Source organism: Schistocerca gregaria, chromosome 6 (genome assembly GCF_023897955.1).
Source record: "Schistocerca gregaria isolate iqSchGreg1 chromosome 6, iqSchGreg1.2, whole genome shotgun sequence".
In the NCBI taxonomy this organism is placed as follows: domain Eukaryota; kingdom Metazoa; phylum Arthropoda; class Insecta; order Orthoptera; family Acrididae; genus Schistocerca; species Schistocerca gregaria.
Window position 1 is genome coordinate 299256086 of NC_064925.1, and position 18655 is coordinate 299274740.

Genomic DNA, 18655 nt, shown 5'->3' on the forward strand with positions numbered 1-18655 from the left:
CTCATCGCTGAGACGACACGTCTCCCTTCGTCCCTCCATTCACACCTGTCGCGACACCACTGGAGGCGGGCTGCACGATGTTGGGGCGTGAGCGGAAGACAGCCTAACAGTGTGCGGGACCGTAGCCCAGCTTCATGGAGACAGTTGCGAATGGTCCTCACCGATACCCCAGGAGCAACAGTGTCCCTAATTTGCTGGGAAGTGGTGGTGCGGTCCCCTACCGCACAGCGTAGGATCCTACGGTCTTGGCGTGCATCTGTGCGTCGCTGCGGTCCGGTCCCAGGTCGACGGGCACGTGCACCTTCCGCCGACCACTGGCGACAACATCGATGTACTGTGGAGACCTCATGCCCCACGTGTTGAGCAATTCAGCGGTACGTCCACCCGGCCTCCCGCATGCCCACTATACGCCCTCGCTCAAAGTCCGTCAACTGCACATACGGTTCACGTCCACGTTGTCGTGGCATGCTACCAGTGTTAAAGACTGCGATGGAGCTCTGTATGCCACGGCAAACTGGCTGACACTGACGGCGGCGGTGCACAAATGCTGCGCAGCTGGCGCCGTTCGACAGCCAACACCACGATTCCTGGTGTGTCCGCTGTGCCGTGCGTGTGATCATTGCTTGTACAGCCCTCTCGCAGTGTCCGGAGCAAGTATGGTGGGTCTGACACACCGGTGTCAATGTGTTCTTTTTTCCATTTCCAGGAGGGTGTATAATTTAGAATGTTTTGGAGTTCCATACCCTCAAAGTGGGTGAAGTCACAATGGGGAGATGAGTTTGGTGTCATTATGTACACTTTCCATTCACTCTGTTGTTTATGGAACTGCTTGTTATAAAGTAAAATAATTGTCAATATAAAGTTATAACATACCTCAGCTCAGTACAGCCGATAGAAACACAAAAAACAACCGAAAATTTAAGTTCCTAGCTTTCGGAATAAATGTTCCTTCATCAGGGAGGAGAGAGGGGAAAGAAAGGGAAGAAAGGAAAGTGGATTTTGTTACTCACAACCCAGGTTATGAAGCAACAGGGAAAGGAAAACAGGGAAGGTAGCAAGGATGGAGGCATGGTTGTCTGAGGGAAGCCAAAGATATTCTACTGCAGGTACTGTGCCAGCTTCAAACCAAAGAGGATGCATACAGAAGTAAAGAGGTGTATAGTATAAAGATGTAGGATGGAAAGATGCATGAATGGCTAAAGAGGAAAGGGAAAGAGGAGAAGACTGAAAAGTAAATGGGAGTGAGGTTGTTTAACGTAGGTTCAGTCCAGGGGGATGGCGGGATGAAAGGATGTGCTGGAGTGCAAGTTCCCATCTCCGCAGTTCAGAGGGACTGGTGTTGGGTGGGAGAACCCAAATGGCACATACAGTGTAGCAGGTTCCTAGGTCCCTAGAATTATGCTGGAGGGCATGCTCCGCTACTGGGTATTGGACATCTCCTAGGCGGACAGTTCGTCTGTGTCCGTTCATACGCTCAGCCAGTTTAGTTGTTGTCATACCAATGTAAAAGGCTGTGCAGTGCAGGCATGTCAGCTGATAAATGACATGTGTAGTCTCACTCGTGGCCCTGCCTTGAATTGTGTATGTTTTCCTAGTAGCGGGGCTGGAGTAGGTGGTTGTGGGGGGATGCATGGGGCAGGTTTTGCAGCGGTGTCGGTTACAGGGGTAGGAACCGCTGTGTAGAGAAGGTAGTCTGGGAATATTGCAGGGTTTAACAAGGATGTTACGGAGGTTAGGGGGACGACGAAAGGCAACTCTGGGTGGTGTGGGGAGAATTTTGTCAAGGGATGATCTCATTTCAGGGGTTGATTTGAGAAAGTCATATCCCTGGCGGAGTAATTTATTGATGTATTCGAGGCCAGGATAATATTGGGTGACAAGGGGGATGCTTCTGTGTGGTCTGAGGGTAGGAATATTGTTGTTGGACGGGGAGGAATGTATTGCTCGGGAGATCTGTTTGTGGACAAGGTCTGCAGGATAGTTGCGGGAGAGGAAAGCACTGGTCAGGTTATTGGTGTAATTGTTGAGGGATTCGTCACTGGAGCAGATACGTTTGCCACGAATACCTAGGCTGTAGGGAAGGGAGCGTTTGATGTGGAATGGATGGCAGCTATCAAAGTGAAGGTACTGTTGTTTGTTGGTGGGTTTGATATGGACAGAGGTGTGGATGTGAGCTTCAACAAGATGAAGGTCAACATCCAGGAAGGTGGCTTTGGTTTTGGAGAAGGACCAGGTGAAATTCAGATTCGAAAAGGAGTTGAGGTTATGGAGGAAATTAAGGATTGTTTCTTCACCATGAGTCCAGACCACAAAGATGTCATCTATAAACCTATACCAGGCCAGGGGAAGCAGCTGTTGGGTCTTCAGGAAAGCCTCCTCCATGCGGCCCATGAAGAGGTTGGCATAGGATGGAGCCATCCTGGTTCCCATGGCAGTTCCCCTGATTTGTTTGTACGTCTGGCCTTCAAAAGTGAAGTAATTATGGGTGAGGATGAAGTTGGTAAGTGTGATAAGGAACGAGGTTTTTGGAAGATCTTCGGGTGGGCGTTGGGAGAGGTAGTGCTTGTGTCTGTGTATGTGCGGATGGATATGTGTGTGTGTGTGTGTGTGCGAGTGTACACCTGTCCTTTTTTTCCCCTAAGGGAAGTCTTTCCGCTCCCGGGATTGGAATGACTCCTTACCCTCTACCTTAAAACCCACATCCTTTCATTTTTCCCTCTCCTTCCCTCTTTCCTGACGAAGCAACTGCCAGTTGCGAAAGCTCGTAATTCTGTGTGTGTGTTTGTGTGTTTTGTTCATGTGCCTGTCTGCCGGCGCTTTCCCGCTTGGTAAGTCTTGGAATCTTTGTTTTTAATATATTTTTCCCATGTGGAAGTTTCTTTCTGTTTTATATATATATATATATATATATATATATATATATATGTCTGCTTGTGTCTGTGTATGTGCGGATGGATATGTGTGTGTGTGTATGCGAGTGTATACCTGTCCTTTTTTTTCCCCTAAGGGAAGTCTTTCCGCTCCCGGGATTGGAATGACTCCTTACCCTCTCCCTTAAAACCCACACCCTTTCATTTTTCCCTCTCCTTCCTTCCTTCCTGACGAAGCAACTGCCAGTTGCGAAAGCTTGTAATTCTGTGTGTGTGTTTGTGTGTTTTGTTCATGTGCCTGTCTGCCGGCGCTTTCCCGCTTGGTAAGTCTTGGAATCTTTATTTTTAATATATTTTTCCCATGTGGAAGTTTCTTTCTGTTTTATATATATATATATATATATATATATATATATATTTTCGTCACCAACTGTGCTAGTTTCATTTGCCTCCTATTGTCTTGTTCGGTTTATAGTCCACTTCTCTTTTTCTATTTATTGATTTATTTATTTAACATTCCATTATTTAACATTCCATAGTTTTAACGTTCGTTATTCGCTGTTTTCCAGCCAACAATCACTGCCAACAGTCTCTTCCACACCTATCAGTATCATCCAATTCCGTCGATTTCGTGTTGCTGGTGATATTTTTGTGCCATTGCCTATCTTTCTCTGCCACAGGAAACATTTTTTGGAACACTTCTGCGCCACCCTCCAACCTTTTTGCATCACGCGCGATCTTTTTTGCGCACGCACGATCTTTTTTACGGCACGCGCGATCTTTTTTGCGTCACGCGCGATCTTTTTTTCGCTACTCGCTATCTCTGTTTTTGAGCAGCGTGTGTTCTTTTTCCCCTGATCTGGACATACTTGCTTGGTCTGGTCAACTTTTTCCGTATTTTTCTTATTTGGTGGACTTTCTTTGGTATTTAACGTTACCAACACAATTTCTTTCTTTCTCGCCCTTCCTTCCGTGTTTTATTCCTTCTTCTGATTACTATTCTAACTTTAGTTATTTAATTTCCCTACCCACCAGTTACCCACTATGTACCCTAATCCTATACCACATTATTTACATTCATTCCGGAAACATGCATTTACCGTAGCCAAACTGCAATCCCACATACTTTTCCTCCGTTCCTGCTTAACCTTTGGAATTACCCCTAAAGGACTTACCTTAAAAGTTCCCATCTCTGGGTGCAATTCCTCCTTCCACCAATCTCTCCTGGACTTCCAGAACCTTCAATCCTTAGCCCTTACCCAACTTGTCCTGAATCTCTACACTACTTCATGTAACCACCACTCCCAACAGCTCCTATCTCTCTTCAAAGTCCTCCACCTCTCAAACCCTTGCTTGGAGAACACACTGAGGAACATCATCCGAGAAGCCAGCGGCAAACTTGAGTCCCATGCCACACACCACCTGAAAAAACTATCCACAGTGCTAGTGCAACACCTAAGAAGTGGGGTCCCTCTCCCTATCCCTCACAAACACCAACCACAACAGACCCGTCAACAAACCCCCCTCATAGCCAACAAACCTAGCCTAGCCACCCTACTCAATCTCCCCATCCCAGCACATACCCCACACAGACCAAATCTCAACTATAACCACAGTCAAATGCCACATATCACCAACTCCAATTCAGTTCTATACCTCTCATCCAGATCCCTCTCTCCTCAAGAGACATCTGTTCTATCAAAAGGCTTAATCTTTAGCCCCACACCTAAATTCAACCACACTGCCCTGGTTAAAGATCTCCTCTCTTTCACCCGGAACCTCAACTGGAAATATCACTTCACCACCCAAACACAGCCCCCAAATACTAGACCCAGTGTTGAACCTTGTTTAGAACAGTTCCGACCGCCTTCTCAAAGGGATCCTCCTCCCCTCCCCCAAAACCATCCCTTGCAGACATTTCAGGAATTCCTCACATCCAGTGTTGCCTCCCAGTCCTTCTTGAAGAACATCCCGACAACCCCCAACATCACCACAGCTGAATCCCGTGCCATTAAGCAGCTGAAAACAGACCGCTCTATTGTAATCCTTCCGGCGGATAAAGGCTCCACAACTGTGGTACTTGACCATGTGGAGTATGTGGCAGAAGGACTGCGTCAACTCTCCGACACCTCAACCTACAAAGCTGTTACCCAGGATCCCATTCCCTCCATTCAGACTGAGCTGCAGAAAATCCTAAAAATCCAAGGTCCCTCACAAGGCCTCACAATGGCTTCCATAGACTTACTCACTCCACCTGAGCCACGTACCCCTACCTTCTACCTATTACCCAAAATCCACAAAGAAAACCATCCTGGCCGTCCCATTGTAGCAGGCTTCAAAGCCCCAACAGAACGTATCTCAGCTCTGGTAGACTAACACCTCCAACCTATCACCTGCAGACTCCCATCCTACATCAAGGACACAAACCACTTCCTAGAACGCCTCAAATCCATTCCCACTCTTCTCCCACCTGAAACCTTTCTTGTGACCATAGATGCTACATCCCTTTACACAAACATCCCACACACCCATGGTCTCTCTGCCCTTGAGCACTACCTCTCCCAACGCCCACCTGAAGATCTTCCAAAAACCTCGTTCCTTATCACACTTACCAACTTCATCCTCACCCATAATTACTTCACTTTTGAAGGCCAGACGTACAAACAAATCAGGGGAACTGCCATGGGAACCAGGATGGCTCCATCCTATGCCAACCTCTTCATGGGCCGCATGGAGGAGGCTTTCCTGAAGACCCAACAGCTGCTTCCCCTGGCCTGGTATAGGTTTATAGATGACATCTTTGTGGTCTGGACTCATGGTGAAGAAACAATCCTTAATTTCCTCCATAACCTCAACTCCTTTTCGAATCTGAATTTCACCTGGTCCTTCTCCAAAACCAAAGCCACCTTCCTGGATGTTGACCTTCATCTTGTTGAAGCTCACATCCACACCTCTGTCCATATCAAACCCACCAACAAACAACAGTACCTTCACTTTGATAGCTGCCATCCATTCCACATCAAATGCTCCCTTCCCTACAGCCTAGGTATTCGTGGCAAACGTATCTGCTCCAGTGACGAATCCCTCAACAATTACACCAATAACCTGACCAGTGCTTTCCTCTCCCGCAACTATCCTGCAGACCTTGTCCACAAACAGATCTCCCGAGCAATACATTCCTCCCTGTCCAACAACAATATTCCTACCCTCAGACCACACAGAAGCATCCCCCTTGTCACCCAATATTATCCTGGCCTCGAATACATCAATAAATTACTCAGCCAGGGATATGACTTTCTCAAGTCAACCCCTGAAATGAGATCATCCCTTGACAAAATTCTCCCCACACCACCCAGAGTTGCCTTTCGTCGTCCCCCTAACCTCCGTAACATCCTTGTTAAACCCTGCAATATTCCCAGACTACCTTCTCTACCCAGCGGTTCCTACCCCTGTAACCGACCCCGCTGCAAAACCTACCCCATGCCTCCCCCCACAACCACCTACTCCAGCCCCGCTACTAGGAAAACATACACAATTCAAGGCAGGGCCATGTGTGAGACTACACATGTCATTTATCAGCTGACATGCCTGCACTGCACAGCCTTTTACATTGGTATGACAACAACTAAACTGGCTGAGCGTATGAACGGACACAGACAAACTGTCCGCCTAGGAGATGTCCAATACCCAGTAGCGGAGCATGCCCTCCAGCATAATTCTAGGGACCTAGGAACCTGCTACACTGTATGTGCCATTTGGGTTCTCCCACCCAACACCAGTCCCTCTGAACTGCGGAGATGGGAACTTGCACTCCAGCACATCCTTTCATCCCGCCATCCCCCTGGACTGAACCTACGTTAAACAACCTCACTCCCATTTACTTTTCAGTCTTCTCCTCTTTCCCTTTCCTCTTTAGCCATTCATGCATCTTTCCATCCTACATCTTTATACTATACACCTCTTTACTTCTGTATGCATCCTCTTTGGTTTGAAGCTGGCACAGTACCTGCAGTAGAATATCTTTGGCTTCCCTCAGACAACCATGCCTCCATCCTTGCTACCTTCCCTGTTTTCCTTTCCCTGTTGCTTCATAACCTGGGTTGTGAGTAACAAAATCCACTTTCCTTTCTTCCCTTTCTTTCCCCTCTCTCCTCCCTGATGAAGGAACATTTATTCCGAAAGCTAGGAACTTAAATTTTCGGTTGTTTTTTGTGTTTCTATCGGCTGTACTGAGCTGAGGTAAGTACTGGCCAGCCCCTCTATCTCTTTGTTAGTAATTGTTTCACATCTTTATATGAGATTTTCCATTAAAGTTATAACATAAACAGATTTGATTTGCAAAATGTGATAGGGACAGAAGGAATAGTGAAGTACAATGTTGAAGTTTCAAACTGGTTTGAGGCCCTAAGTGATATGGAAGAAAGCTTTGAAATGACCAGTGATGAATACTGGAACATTGTAAAAGAAGTCATCCTGTCAGCTGCAAATAATAAGCTGCAGAGAGCTAAGAAAGGCAGGAAGAAGTGGTTAAATGAAGAGTGTGAAGAAACTGAAGACAAGGTTATGAAACTATGCAAAAAATGGTCGCAAACAAATAAGAATTTTGAAATAGAACTTGCTCATTGGCAGGCTCAAATGCAGGCAGACGAAATTAACCGGAAGGAAAAGAAACAATTCCTAAAACAATAGGTTGAGTCTATTCATGTATATCATCAAAATAACATCATGTGGAAAGTGTATGGTACAATCAACAAAATTAGAAAAGGTTTTAATTATAAAACAAAGGTGATGAAGGATTTAAGTGGAAATATGATTATTGAACCCAGAAAAAAAATTAGTGACAAGCAAGGAGTATTTTGACAACCTACTGAATTGTTCTGATCCAGAAGCACCAATTACTAGTTCCAGCAACAGTCCCAACTGTGAGGAAATTCCAAAACCCACACATAAGGAGGTGGTAGAGTGTTTGAAATGCCTAAAAAATGGTAAAGCAACTGGCAGTGACAGCATCCCAGCTGAGATACTAAAATATGGAGGAGAAGCATTGCACAGACATTTATTTCATCTTATACAGATAATCTGGAAAATGGAGAACTTGAGGAATATCATTAGTCAATACAGGTTATAAGATCTTATGTTGTTTGTTGCTATGCTACTTAAAACCATATGCGGAAAATACGGTATAATTGGGGTTTATCTAAATGGTTTCCACAAAATCAGATCCACCACTGATAACATATTTACAATCAAATGAAAAAGTATGGAAATACAAATAAAAAATACATTATCTGTTCATCAATTTCATGAAAGCTTGTGACTCCATCTGTATACAAAGCTTGTGGAAAGTAATGACTGAATTTGTTTTCCCAATTAAATTGTTAAATCCCTGTAAAATATGCATGGTTGAAAATACAAGCAGGGTTTTACTAAATGGATTAAAGTCTGACCAGTTTAAAAATAAAACTGGGTTAAGACAAGGAGATGCTTTGTGAGGGAACTTAAACTGGTATCTGCTAGGATAGAAAACAGAATGAACATGTTAGCATATGCAGGTGACATAGTGCTCATTGGAAATAGCGAAATAGAGATTAAGCAATTATTTGTGGAGCTTGCAACAGAAGCATCAAGACTTGGCCTGAAAGTAAATGACGAGAAAACGAAATACATGATAGTTCTAAGATGTAGAGATCAATGGGATAGTCAATCACATATAATAGTTGGTGAACACAAATTCGAATGTGTTGAACAGTTCAAATTTCTGGGTTCAGTGATAGATGAACAAAATCAGACAGATATAAATAAAAGCAATACTGAAAACTGCTAACCGACCATAGTATGCAATACAAAATCTCTTGGGGTACAAACTGTTGACTAGGAAAACTAAAATAAAGTTATACAATACAATCATCAGACCAATTCTAAACTGTGAAAAAAAACCAGAACACCACCATTTACAAGTGTTTGAGAATAAAGTTTATAAAAAAATCTTTGGTCCATATTATGACAATGAATCACAATGCTGGAAGAGAAGACACAAAATAGAAATCCATGAGCTATTATAACAACCAATGATAGTAAACATAAAAAATGTTAGAAGATTGCAATGGGCTGGACATCTGAAGAGAATGAAAGAATATCAAATTGTGTTAAGAATATTCAGGGAGAAGCCATATGACAAAAGACCAAGGGGGAGACCCAGGAGTACTTGGTGCAATGAAATTGATTGCATATGCACAAGATTGGGAATAAATAACCGGCAAGAGGCAGCAAAAGACAGAAGCATCTGGAGGAATCATGTGAGATTGGCACAGGAGGTTTGAGTCCCTTAGAGGACTACTACTACTACTACTACTACTACTATTACCATACCAAAATTGAGTTCCATGTACAAAACTGGTTAATAGGTATCTTAGTAAACTTTAATATCATAGTAATCATTTGGTTTTTGCCTATGGTTGCTATTGTCATTTTCAACTTTGTGCTAAAACTTCACGATAATTGGGATGTGGTAGTGAATGAACTCAGTTAATGAAGAGGAATGTGATACAGCAACCTGACAACAGCACATTAGCTCCTTGTAGATGCCCAGCCTGCAATATGTCACTGTACTCTGTGAGAGAATGAATTTCCTTCCCTGCTATGGCACTGTTGAACTGTTAGGTACTCTGTGTCTTGTCTAAGCACGCAGTGATTATTGCTATGCCTTAGGATTTGACACTTCCTTGACAAGAAGCTGACATGATAAGGACATACAAAAACTGCTGAGGTGTATACAGAATTTCATCTATTGAAATGACGATTAGCTGGAGAAATGGGAGAAATTTCAAGCTTCAAAGTTATAGAATTATTGAAAATAAACACTCATTTCTTGCTTTAAAAAGTTAGGAGACCTTAGTTTTGGGATGAGCCTGGTAATATCTTCCCAATTTTCATCCCATCTGATGTTCTCTTATACAGGGTGGGCAAATGAAAGGACGTGGGTGAGTGGATTCAATTGTATGTTAATGTATGCATATCATGACACATCATGTGTATGCCCACCATGTGATGCACAATGGTTCAGAGATAGTGCAGGCTGTGTCAGTGTGAGCGGAGTAGTGCAAAGGGGACTATGGTACTCACAGTGGAGCAGCAGGTGTTGGTTGTGGAAAGTTACATGATAACAAAGCCCTGGAAATGGTGTGGTCAGTTGTTTGCTGAGAAGTTTAATGGTGTGAGAGTGTGCCAGCAAAGAGTGCCATGCAGTGGCATCAGACAAGATATGTTTTAAATAACTCAAAAAACATTCTGAAATGTGCCTGCACACCATAAAATGTGGCTGCAGATCACCAGAAAATACTTCAGAGACTTACCAAATGAACTCGATGCCAGTCACAGGAGACCAGCATATCATGTCAGTCATGTGGACGAATACTCCACTTGGACCTGCACAAGTATCCCTACCAAGTGTCTGTTGTTCATACATTAAAACCAGCAGTTGACCCCCAGTGCCTTTAGTTTTGTGAGTGGCTGTTCACTGAGAGAACAATGAATAGCTTGGACATGGATCTGTTCTTTTTGTCTGATGAAGCCTGGTTTCACCTGAGTGGTTACATCAACTCATAGAATCAAAGGTTCTGGGTGGCAGAGAATCTGCATAACTTCCACAGAGCGCCATTGCATGATCAGAAAGTTGGTGTTTAGTGTGCAGTGTTTGAACGCCACATTATTGGTCACATCTTCTTTCATCAGATGCTGAATTTGGTGTGTTGCGTAGCCATTGTTTAGAAAACATTTATGGCAGCATTAATGGAAGAGGAAAAGACCTTCAATTACTTCAAACAGAATGGAACAACTGCCCATACAGCCGGCCGAACCTTGGAGCACATGTACATGATCTTTGCAACTGACAGAGTTGTTAGCCGTGGTCAGTCTTCTCTGATCTGTCAGTGCGCAATTACTTCGTGTGGGGAGCCCTCAAGTCTAATGCATAACACCACAACCCTCATAGTTTTCAAGAACTGCAGCAGAGCATTTTGGATGAGATTGCAGCAATTCCAGCAGTACAGCTTTGATCTGTCTTCAGCAAGTTGCTGACCAGGTACCAAAACTGCCTAGAGATGAATGGTGGTCATGTCCCACATCTGCTATACTCAGGTTAGTACTGTATTTCCTTTCCTCTTCTGTGTTTCTTTGTATTCTGGAACTCTGTTCTCTGGACCACTTTTATTTGTCCCACCCTGTATAATGGCAAATATCTTATAAATTTCTGTATTTGTTTGGCTGTCTTCGTTATTTTTCCCCACGACCCTTTTATCAGAAATTCTGGAACGCTTCATGCACCACAATTTTGAAAACAGCTTGTCAGAGAGACAAATTTATATTGAAATATTATTCCAGTTAAATGAAATAATCAGAAACAGACTCATCTCTTTAGTCTATGCTGACACTGAGTAACATACTGTATTTGTCTAACCAGTGGATTTTATTACCCATAGCATTAGGGAATATCTTGACAAATTGGTATTATGCTCCAGACTAGGATATGGACTGCAACCATAAACAGTTTTGGACTATGGTTTTACCAACAGACCTGCAAACGGATGCAATTTTCATTTCATACCTTGTGAGAATTTCAGGGACCTTTACTTATTCTGAACATCTCTGCTTCCCACACCACTCTCTGCATAGTGTAAAAAAAAGTGAACAACAAGGTCTAAGGTTAAACTAAAAACCTAATGCTTTGTTATTAAAAAGTCAGTCAGTGGCTTTAGAGACCTTTGTATTTGTTAACCTGTTACTACATGATAAAACATACTGCAGGTTATTTGCTGGGAAAAAAAAAAACTGTCTCAGTAGCTGAATCTTGTACCCCCAATGTCACATAGTGGAATTTACAGCATTTGCTAATGAAATGAAATGATACCCTTTTTCTTCTCCCCTCGCTTATTAAGTAATTTTTGTTTGTGGATGATATATTTTCCTGATGTTGTGCACTAAGAAAATATTATTATGGTAGAAGAATATGTAAATAGGATTAAATATAAACCTCATGAGGAAAACAAGCTTAGCAGTAAATAGCCTATATTGCCCTCTCCTAAATGGATGGTATCTACATCTTGTTTACATATTAAATTTCAGATACAGATTTGCACAATGTTATCAAAAGAGGAAATATACTCAAAGATGTTCACAAGAGATACATCATGTACCAGTTGCTAAAAGCCACAAAGTACATCCATTCTGGCAATGTCATTCACAGAGATCAGAAGGTATGTAGAAGCTTTCCCTAGTGCTAATAATGGCATGTTTCAAAATTATTTCATTTTCATTTCATTTTATTATCTTCCTGTAAATCATTTACATGATGTAGGAATTGTCACAACAAAGTTATCATACTAGTACAAGTACTACAGACATAATAATGGAATATCACTTTCAAAGCATTTTTTAAAAGTACAAATTTTAACATATAAATTAAAATTTTTGGCAATAAATTTACACACAATCAAAATACTCATCTACGTCGCGGAAAGTTTTGCTTAAAAGGTAATTTTTAAGCTCTGTCTTAAATTTTACTTCACCTATTATTTCCTTCATGTACACTGGCAGAGCATTGTAAAGTTTTATTCCAAAGTAACTTACATGCTTGTGGGTTTGTGTTGTCCTTCCCTTTCTACATACAAATTCTTACGAGTTCTATTATTATAATTATGGCAGTCCTCATTTGTACATAGATTTTTCATATGTGCTCTTGTACACAGAATACCTTTAAAAATATACAGGGATGGTATTGTGAGTATTTGCAGTTCTTTGAAAAGGGTCCTACAGTGAGTCCTTGGAGAGTTATGTGTTATGATTCGTATAGCTCTTTTCTGAAATTTGAAGATATCTGTTAAGCTTGATTTAGTTTCACCCCAGAACACTATACCGTAAGACCCGATGGACTGAAAGTAAGCAAAATACACTAGTCTAGTACAGTCTTTGCTGCATACTTTAGATAATATCTTCAATGCAAAACTTGCCGAATTGAGCTTGTGGTATATGTACTTGAGATGGTCTTTATAGCTTAAGTTTTGATCAATGTGCATGCCCAAAAACTTTGTGGATTGTACACTCTCTATCTTCTTATCCATTAGTTTTAACTGGAGGTCCATATCTTGAGTTGCTTTGCCATACTGTATATAATTTGTTTTACTTAGATTAAGTGTTAACTCATTAGCATTAAACCAATGTTGAATATATTTCAGAACTATATCAGTTGTGGTGGTTAATGATTTTTTATCATCACTTTTAATTACGCTAGTGTCATCTGCGAACAACATTATTTTGGTAGAAATATTTGGATTTTTTATGTCATTGATATAAAGCAAGAATAATAAGGGACCAAGAACACTGCCCTGTGGGACACCTATTTCCAATTCTTTGCATCTGAGACCCACTTGATTTTCTGATTTTTATGTTCTGCGATGATTTCTACCACCTGAGTTCTGTCTTGAAGGTAAGATTCAAACCACTGCTTCACAACTCCCCTTACACCTATTGCCTCCATCTTGTTTAACAGAATTTTGTGATTTACTGTATCAAAAGCTTTAGATAAATCTTAGTTAATTCCCACTACACATTTTTTAGTGTCGAGACTCCTGACAATCTCTTTGGTATAGGCATGGATAGCTGATTCTGTGCTGTGGCCCGAGCGAAAGCCATGTTGATTGCAGTTTAGAAGTTTGTGAGCATCTAAGTAATTTATGAGTCTGGTTTTCATTAATTTCTCTAGAATTTTTGAAAATGATTGGAGAAGGGATATTGGTCTACAATTTTCTACCTTGTATGGATCTCCTTTTTTAAACAGAGGTCTAACCTTAGAGATTTTCAATCTCTCAGGAAAAATACCTTCGCTGAAAGGCAAATTGGCAATATGTACCAGGGGCTTTATAATGTGTTGGGCAACTTTTTTTTTATTATTGACACAGGCACTTCATCCACACCTGCAGACATTTTTGATTTTAGACTCTTTATCACCGTTAATATTTCATTATCATTTGTAGGAGTTAACAACATACTACTGTCTACTTTTGGGGCTGTTAATTTCTCATGTTTAGTAAGGTTTTTACTTAATGACACTGGTACACTTAAAAAGTAATTACTAATGTAATTTGCCAGAGTTTCATCTTTTAATCCAATATTTTCACTATTTTTGAGTACTATTTCCAGGTCCTTGAGGCCCTTACCTGTTTCCCTTTTCACAATTTCCCCTATAGTTTTTGATTTATTGCCTGATTTTCTTATTAATTTAACATTACTTAGTAATTTTTCTTTTGTAATTACTTTTCTATATATATATATATATTTGTAATTTGTTACATGTTCTTTAAACATGGGGTCAGTCCAACTCTTCAGTCTATATTTAAGCATTTTCATGGTCCTGGATGAATTTCTAATACCTGTTGTGATCCAGGAGTTAGCATGTGTATGCCCAAATGTGTTTGTTTTGACAAGTTTCTTAGGAAAACACATTTCAAAATTCAACATAAACAGGGAAGAAAAAACATTATATGCAGTGTTTGTGCTAGTTTGTAACAGTACTTCTGCCCATTATTGATTAGTCAGTGTATTTATGAAGTGACTGCAACTATTTGTGGAGAAGGTTCTAACTTAATATCATACAAAGTAATGTAGAAGTGTACTTATTTGCATAACAAAGAAAAGTGAAAAATTTCAAGATCTTACCTGAGACTTCTGAGAATTTAAGTGTGCTCTCCAAAGCGGTAGCTGTAATAAATTTATGCTCCTCAATACCTTTTGTTGGCTGTATACCAGATGGCACTTATGTGTGTTGTGAACATTTCTCAATTTTTGATGGTTTTCTTACAATACAGTTAACTATCTGCAAGTTTTTAAATGGATGACTTGAAGGAACAAGTCATCTGCATTAAATTTTACTTCAAGCTAGGGAAAACGGCAGCCAAAAATAATTAAAAGCTAAAGAAGTTTTTAGTAAAAATAATCTGAGTGGTTTGGTCATTTTAAAGCTGACTGGGTGTTTGTGGATGATGACAGATATTTAAGTCAGCTATCATATAATCAAATAGATGGCCACAAAAACATATAAAGTCATCTGTAAAGACAGAAGCAGACAATGATGTGATTTTACTGGACTGTCAGCTAAGATATTTGAATCCATTTTAATGTACAAAGACATGATATAAAATGAAGCTGAATGTTCAAGTTCACTTCATCAGATGCTGATGGAGGTCTTCCATTTTTGAAACCAAATTAACCACACTGTGCACCAGTATTTTATCTGGGAATCTGATTTCCTATTCATTCTTTTTTCATTCATTTTTACGTGTTTCAAAAGAACTTATTTGAATCTGTTACCTTAATCTTTCTTCTCACCAACTTCAACAAACTTTTACAGTTTAACAAGATTATTAAATTGTGCTTGTTGGCATTAACAGTTAGTAAAAAGTGGTATCCTTATCACTGTGGGGCCATGCCCAATAGCCAGGCAAATCCAGCCAGTGGTGGAAGACATTTTGCAGGTTTCCAAGCCAAGTGGGTCACCTAAAGAAAAGTTCCCAAGCATTGTGTGGTTTTGTAGTATGTTTCCAATCCTTTTGGGTATTTAGCAGGGATTCCCAACCATTATGGGTGGATATCTTTTATGGCTCTAAAGTTGAAACACTGAAATTCATGAAAAAAAGGAAAAAAAACAGTATTTAGTGTTGCAGTGGTTTATATTTTTTTGTCAGGTTTTGTAATGATTCTATGTGGGAAACCATACTGCTGATGCAATGATGTTGCAAAAACTATGGGTATAAATGTAATAATTTGCAGATCAGGGATTCAATGTGGGTGCTTTAGAACTGGCTAGTGAGACAATTTCGAAGAGCCTGTAGGGTGCATGAAATGAAGTGTGTTATTTTCCCCAAATGAGATTTCACCAGTATTAACAACCAGCCACCTGTAATCATACATCTACAAGATAGTGTCCTGATTACAGTGTTTGAACTACAAATTCTGGGGATCATCAATTGGTTCTTATATTTTGGCAACCAAACTATCAGTTTAATAAGTCACTGCTGAAAAATACTAACACGAATTCTTTACAGACGAATAGAAAAACTAGTAGAAGCCGACCTTGGGGAAGATCAGTTTGTATTCCGCAAAAATATTGGAACACGTGAGGCAATACTGACCCTACGACTTATCTTAGAAGCTAGAATAAGGAAAGGCAAACCTACATTTCTAGCATTTGTAAACTTAGAGAGAGCTTTTGACAATGTTGGCTGGAATACTTTCTTTCAAATTCTGAAGGTGGCAGGGGTAAAATACAGGGAGCGAAAGGCTATTTACAATTTGTACAGAAACCAGATGGCAGTTATAAGAGTCAAAGGACATGAAAGGGAAGCAGTGGTTGGGAAGGGAGTGAGACAGGGTTGTAGCCTTTCCTTGATATTATTCAATCTGTATATTGAGCAAGCAGTGAAGGAAACAAAAGAAAAATTCGGAGTAGTTATTAATCCATGGAGAAGAAGTAAAAACTTTGAGGTTCACCGATGACATTGTAATTCTGTCAGAGACAGCAAAGGACTTGGAAGAGCAGTTGAACGGAATGGATAGTGTCTTGAAGGGAGGATATAAGATGAACATCAACAAAAGCAAAACAAGGATAATGGAATGTAGTCAAATTAAGTCGGGTGATGCTGAGGGAATTAGATTAGGAAATGAGACACTTAAAGTAGTAAAGGAGTTTTGCTATTTGGGGAGCAAAATAACTGATGATGGTCGAAGTAGAGAGGATATAAAATGTAGACTGGCAACGGCAAGGAAAGCCTTTCTGAGGAAGAGAAATTTGTTAACATCAAGTATAGATTTAAGTGTCAGGAAGTTGTTACTGAAAGTATTTGTATGGATTGTAGCCATGTATGGAAGTGAAACATGGACGATAAATAGTTTAGACAAGAAGAGAATAGAAATTTTCGAAATGTGGTGGTACAGAAGAATGCTGAAGATTAGATATGTAGATCACATAACTAATGAGGAGGTACTGAATAGGATTGGGGAGAAGAGAAGTTTGTGGCACAACTTGACTAGAAGAAGAGATCGGTTGGTAGGACATGTTCCGAGGCATCAAAGGATCACCAATTTAGTACTGAGGGTCAGCGTGGAGAGTAAAAATTATAGAGGGAGACCAAGAGATGAATACACCAAGCAGATTCAGAAGGATGTAGGTTACATTAGGTACTGGGAGATGGAGAAGCTTTCACAGGATAGAGTAGCATGGAGAGCTGCATCAAACCAGTCTCAGGACTGAAGACCACAACAACAACAACAACAACAACATTTTGGCAACAAGTGACAAGAAGTCAGGAAGGCGTGAACTGAAACTGTATTGTATCATAGGCTGTTGCTAATTATACATAACCTCGGGCACCTTGTTTTCAGTAACATAGCAAGGTCCCTGATGTTCATTGCATTTCAGTTTTTTCTTTTATTTTTTCTGAGTTAATTGGAACAAATAAATGATTTTCTCACATTTGAGCCACTCTTGAAATCTAAGGAAACCTTATTTCCTGATGAGATGTAGGTCAATCTTACCAAAAGTGAATTCAATTCATTTAAAGTTTTACTCAAAGAAAATGTACAAAACCATAGCTTAAAGATTTGGTTTCCTTTTGAGTGCTGTATGCTAACTCATGCAGCCAGTCATTTTACAGTGCTTCCAGTTTCATCAAATGCAGGTTTCCCATGACTTATTCCAAAAAGTCCCACTCAGCATTTACACCAAAGTCTTTGGGGAGATAGCACAGATTTGTGAAATTCTTGAAATATTTTTATTGAACTGTATGTCACTTTTTGCTTCAGTCAATCAACAAGTTTTGTCAGAAAGACGTGTTATGAAACTGTATTGTGGCTTAGGCTGTTGCTAATTTTACAGGAACTTAAGCACTGTATTTGCTCATTTTCAGTAACATAGACAACAATACAATGTGGAGTAGCTTGACTGTTTTCCCAGTGAAAACTTTGGACTTCATCCTAGACAAAACGGATCTATTCTGTGCACAGTCTTTAGATGCTTCGTTTAGTTTTTTTTAATGTGTGGCTGGTCATGAAGAGTTTTTTAATGCCATCTGAGTGACAAACTGATCTGCTGTCCGTTGCTTAGTTTCATGTTTTGGTGAGATGTGTAAACAAACATGGAGTGGGCCTCTGAGGAACCAACAGTGCCACAACATTTTGACTTGACTTCACAGAATTTAGAGAAGCCATTGTCCTGAGTGTTCTCATTTCCATACATAATGAACATCCCTTTCAGACTGCTTATCAAACATTTTTTTGTTTCTAAACTAATATTCCCCAAATTTGACAAAACACAGTATTTCAAGTGAGGGCGAAACAACCTCTACTCATTATCATGAAAGAATCAAATAGTTTCTTTACTCCATCTGAAAGAATTTTCCTCTGCTTTTCCCATAGTGCTGATACTGCTCCTTTTCTCTTTTCAGCTTTATATATGTTTTAACAATTCTGCAGGAGACAGAAAATTCTTCCAATATTTAATGGTTCTCACAAATATAAGTGTTCAATTTTTCTTTAAAGTGTGCCAACAGCTGAGTTTAATTGGGACAGTCTGTGCATTCTATTTTGTGTGAAACTGCTGCCTGGTGTACCTTATTAGGGTTGAAGCCATTGCAACATGCCACTTGACTGATTTTAATCTTTGTACCTGATTAACTTTGCATCTGATGAAGTCTTTTAACATCACAATTATTGATCTTCTGAGTTTTAAAAGGAGAAGC

General features: G+C 40.3%; 1 protein-coding gene across 4 annotated transcripts in view; it reads left to right on the plus strand.

The window, feature by feature from the left end:
- LOC126279037 (mitogen-activated protein kinase 15-like) overlaps window positions 1–18655 on the plus strand; it is a 171378-nt gene that overhangs the window by 38988 nt on the left and 113735 nt on the right. For 3 of the 4 annotated variants that reach the window (XM_049979437.1, XM_049979440.1, XM_049979439.1), the window contains one exon: window positions 11991–12121. In XM_049979437.1, coding sequence (XP_049835394.1) covers window positions 11991–12121 — 131 coding nt within the window. Of the gene's footprint in view, window positions 1–10601; window positions 11007–11990; window positions 12122–18655 lie in introns of all 4 variants that reach the window. The other variant, XM_049979438.1, reaches the window with a different exon arrangement.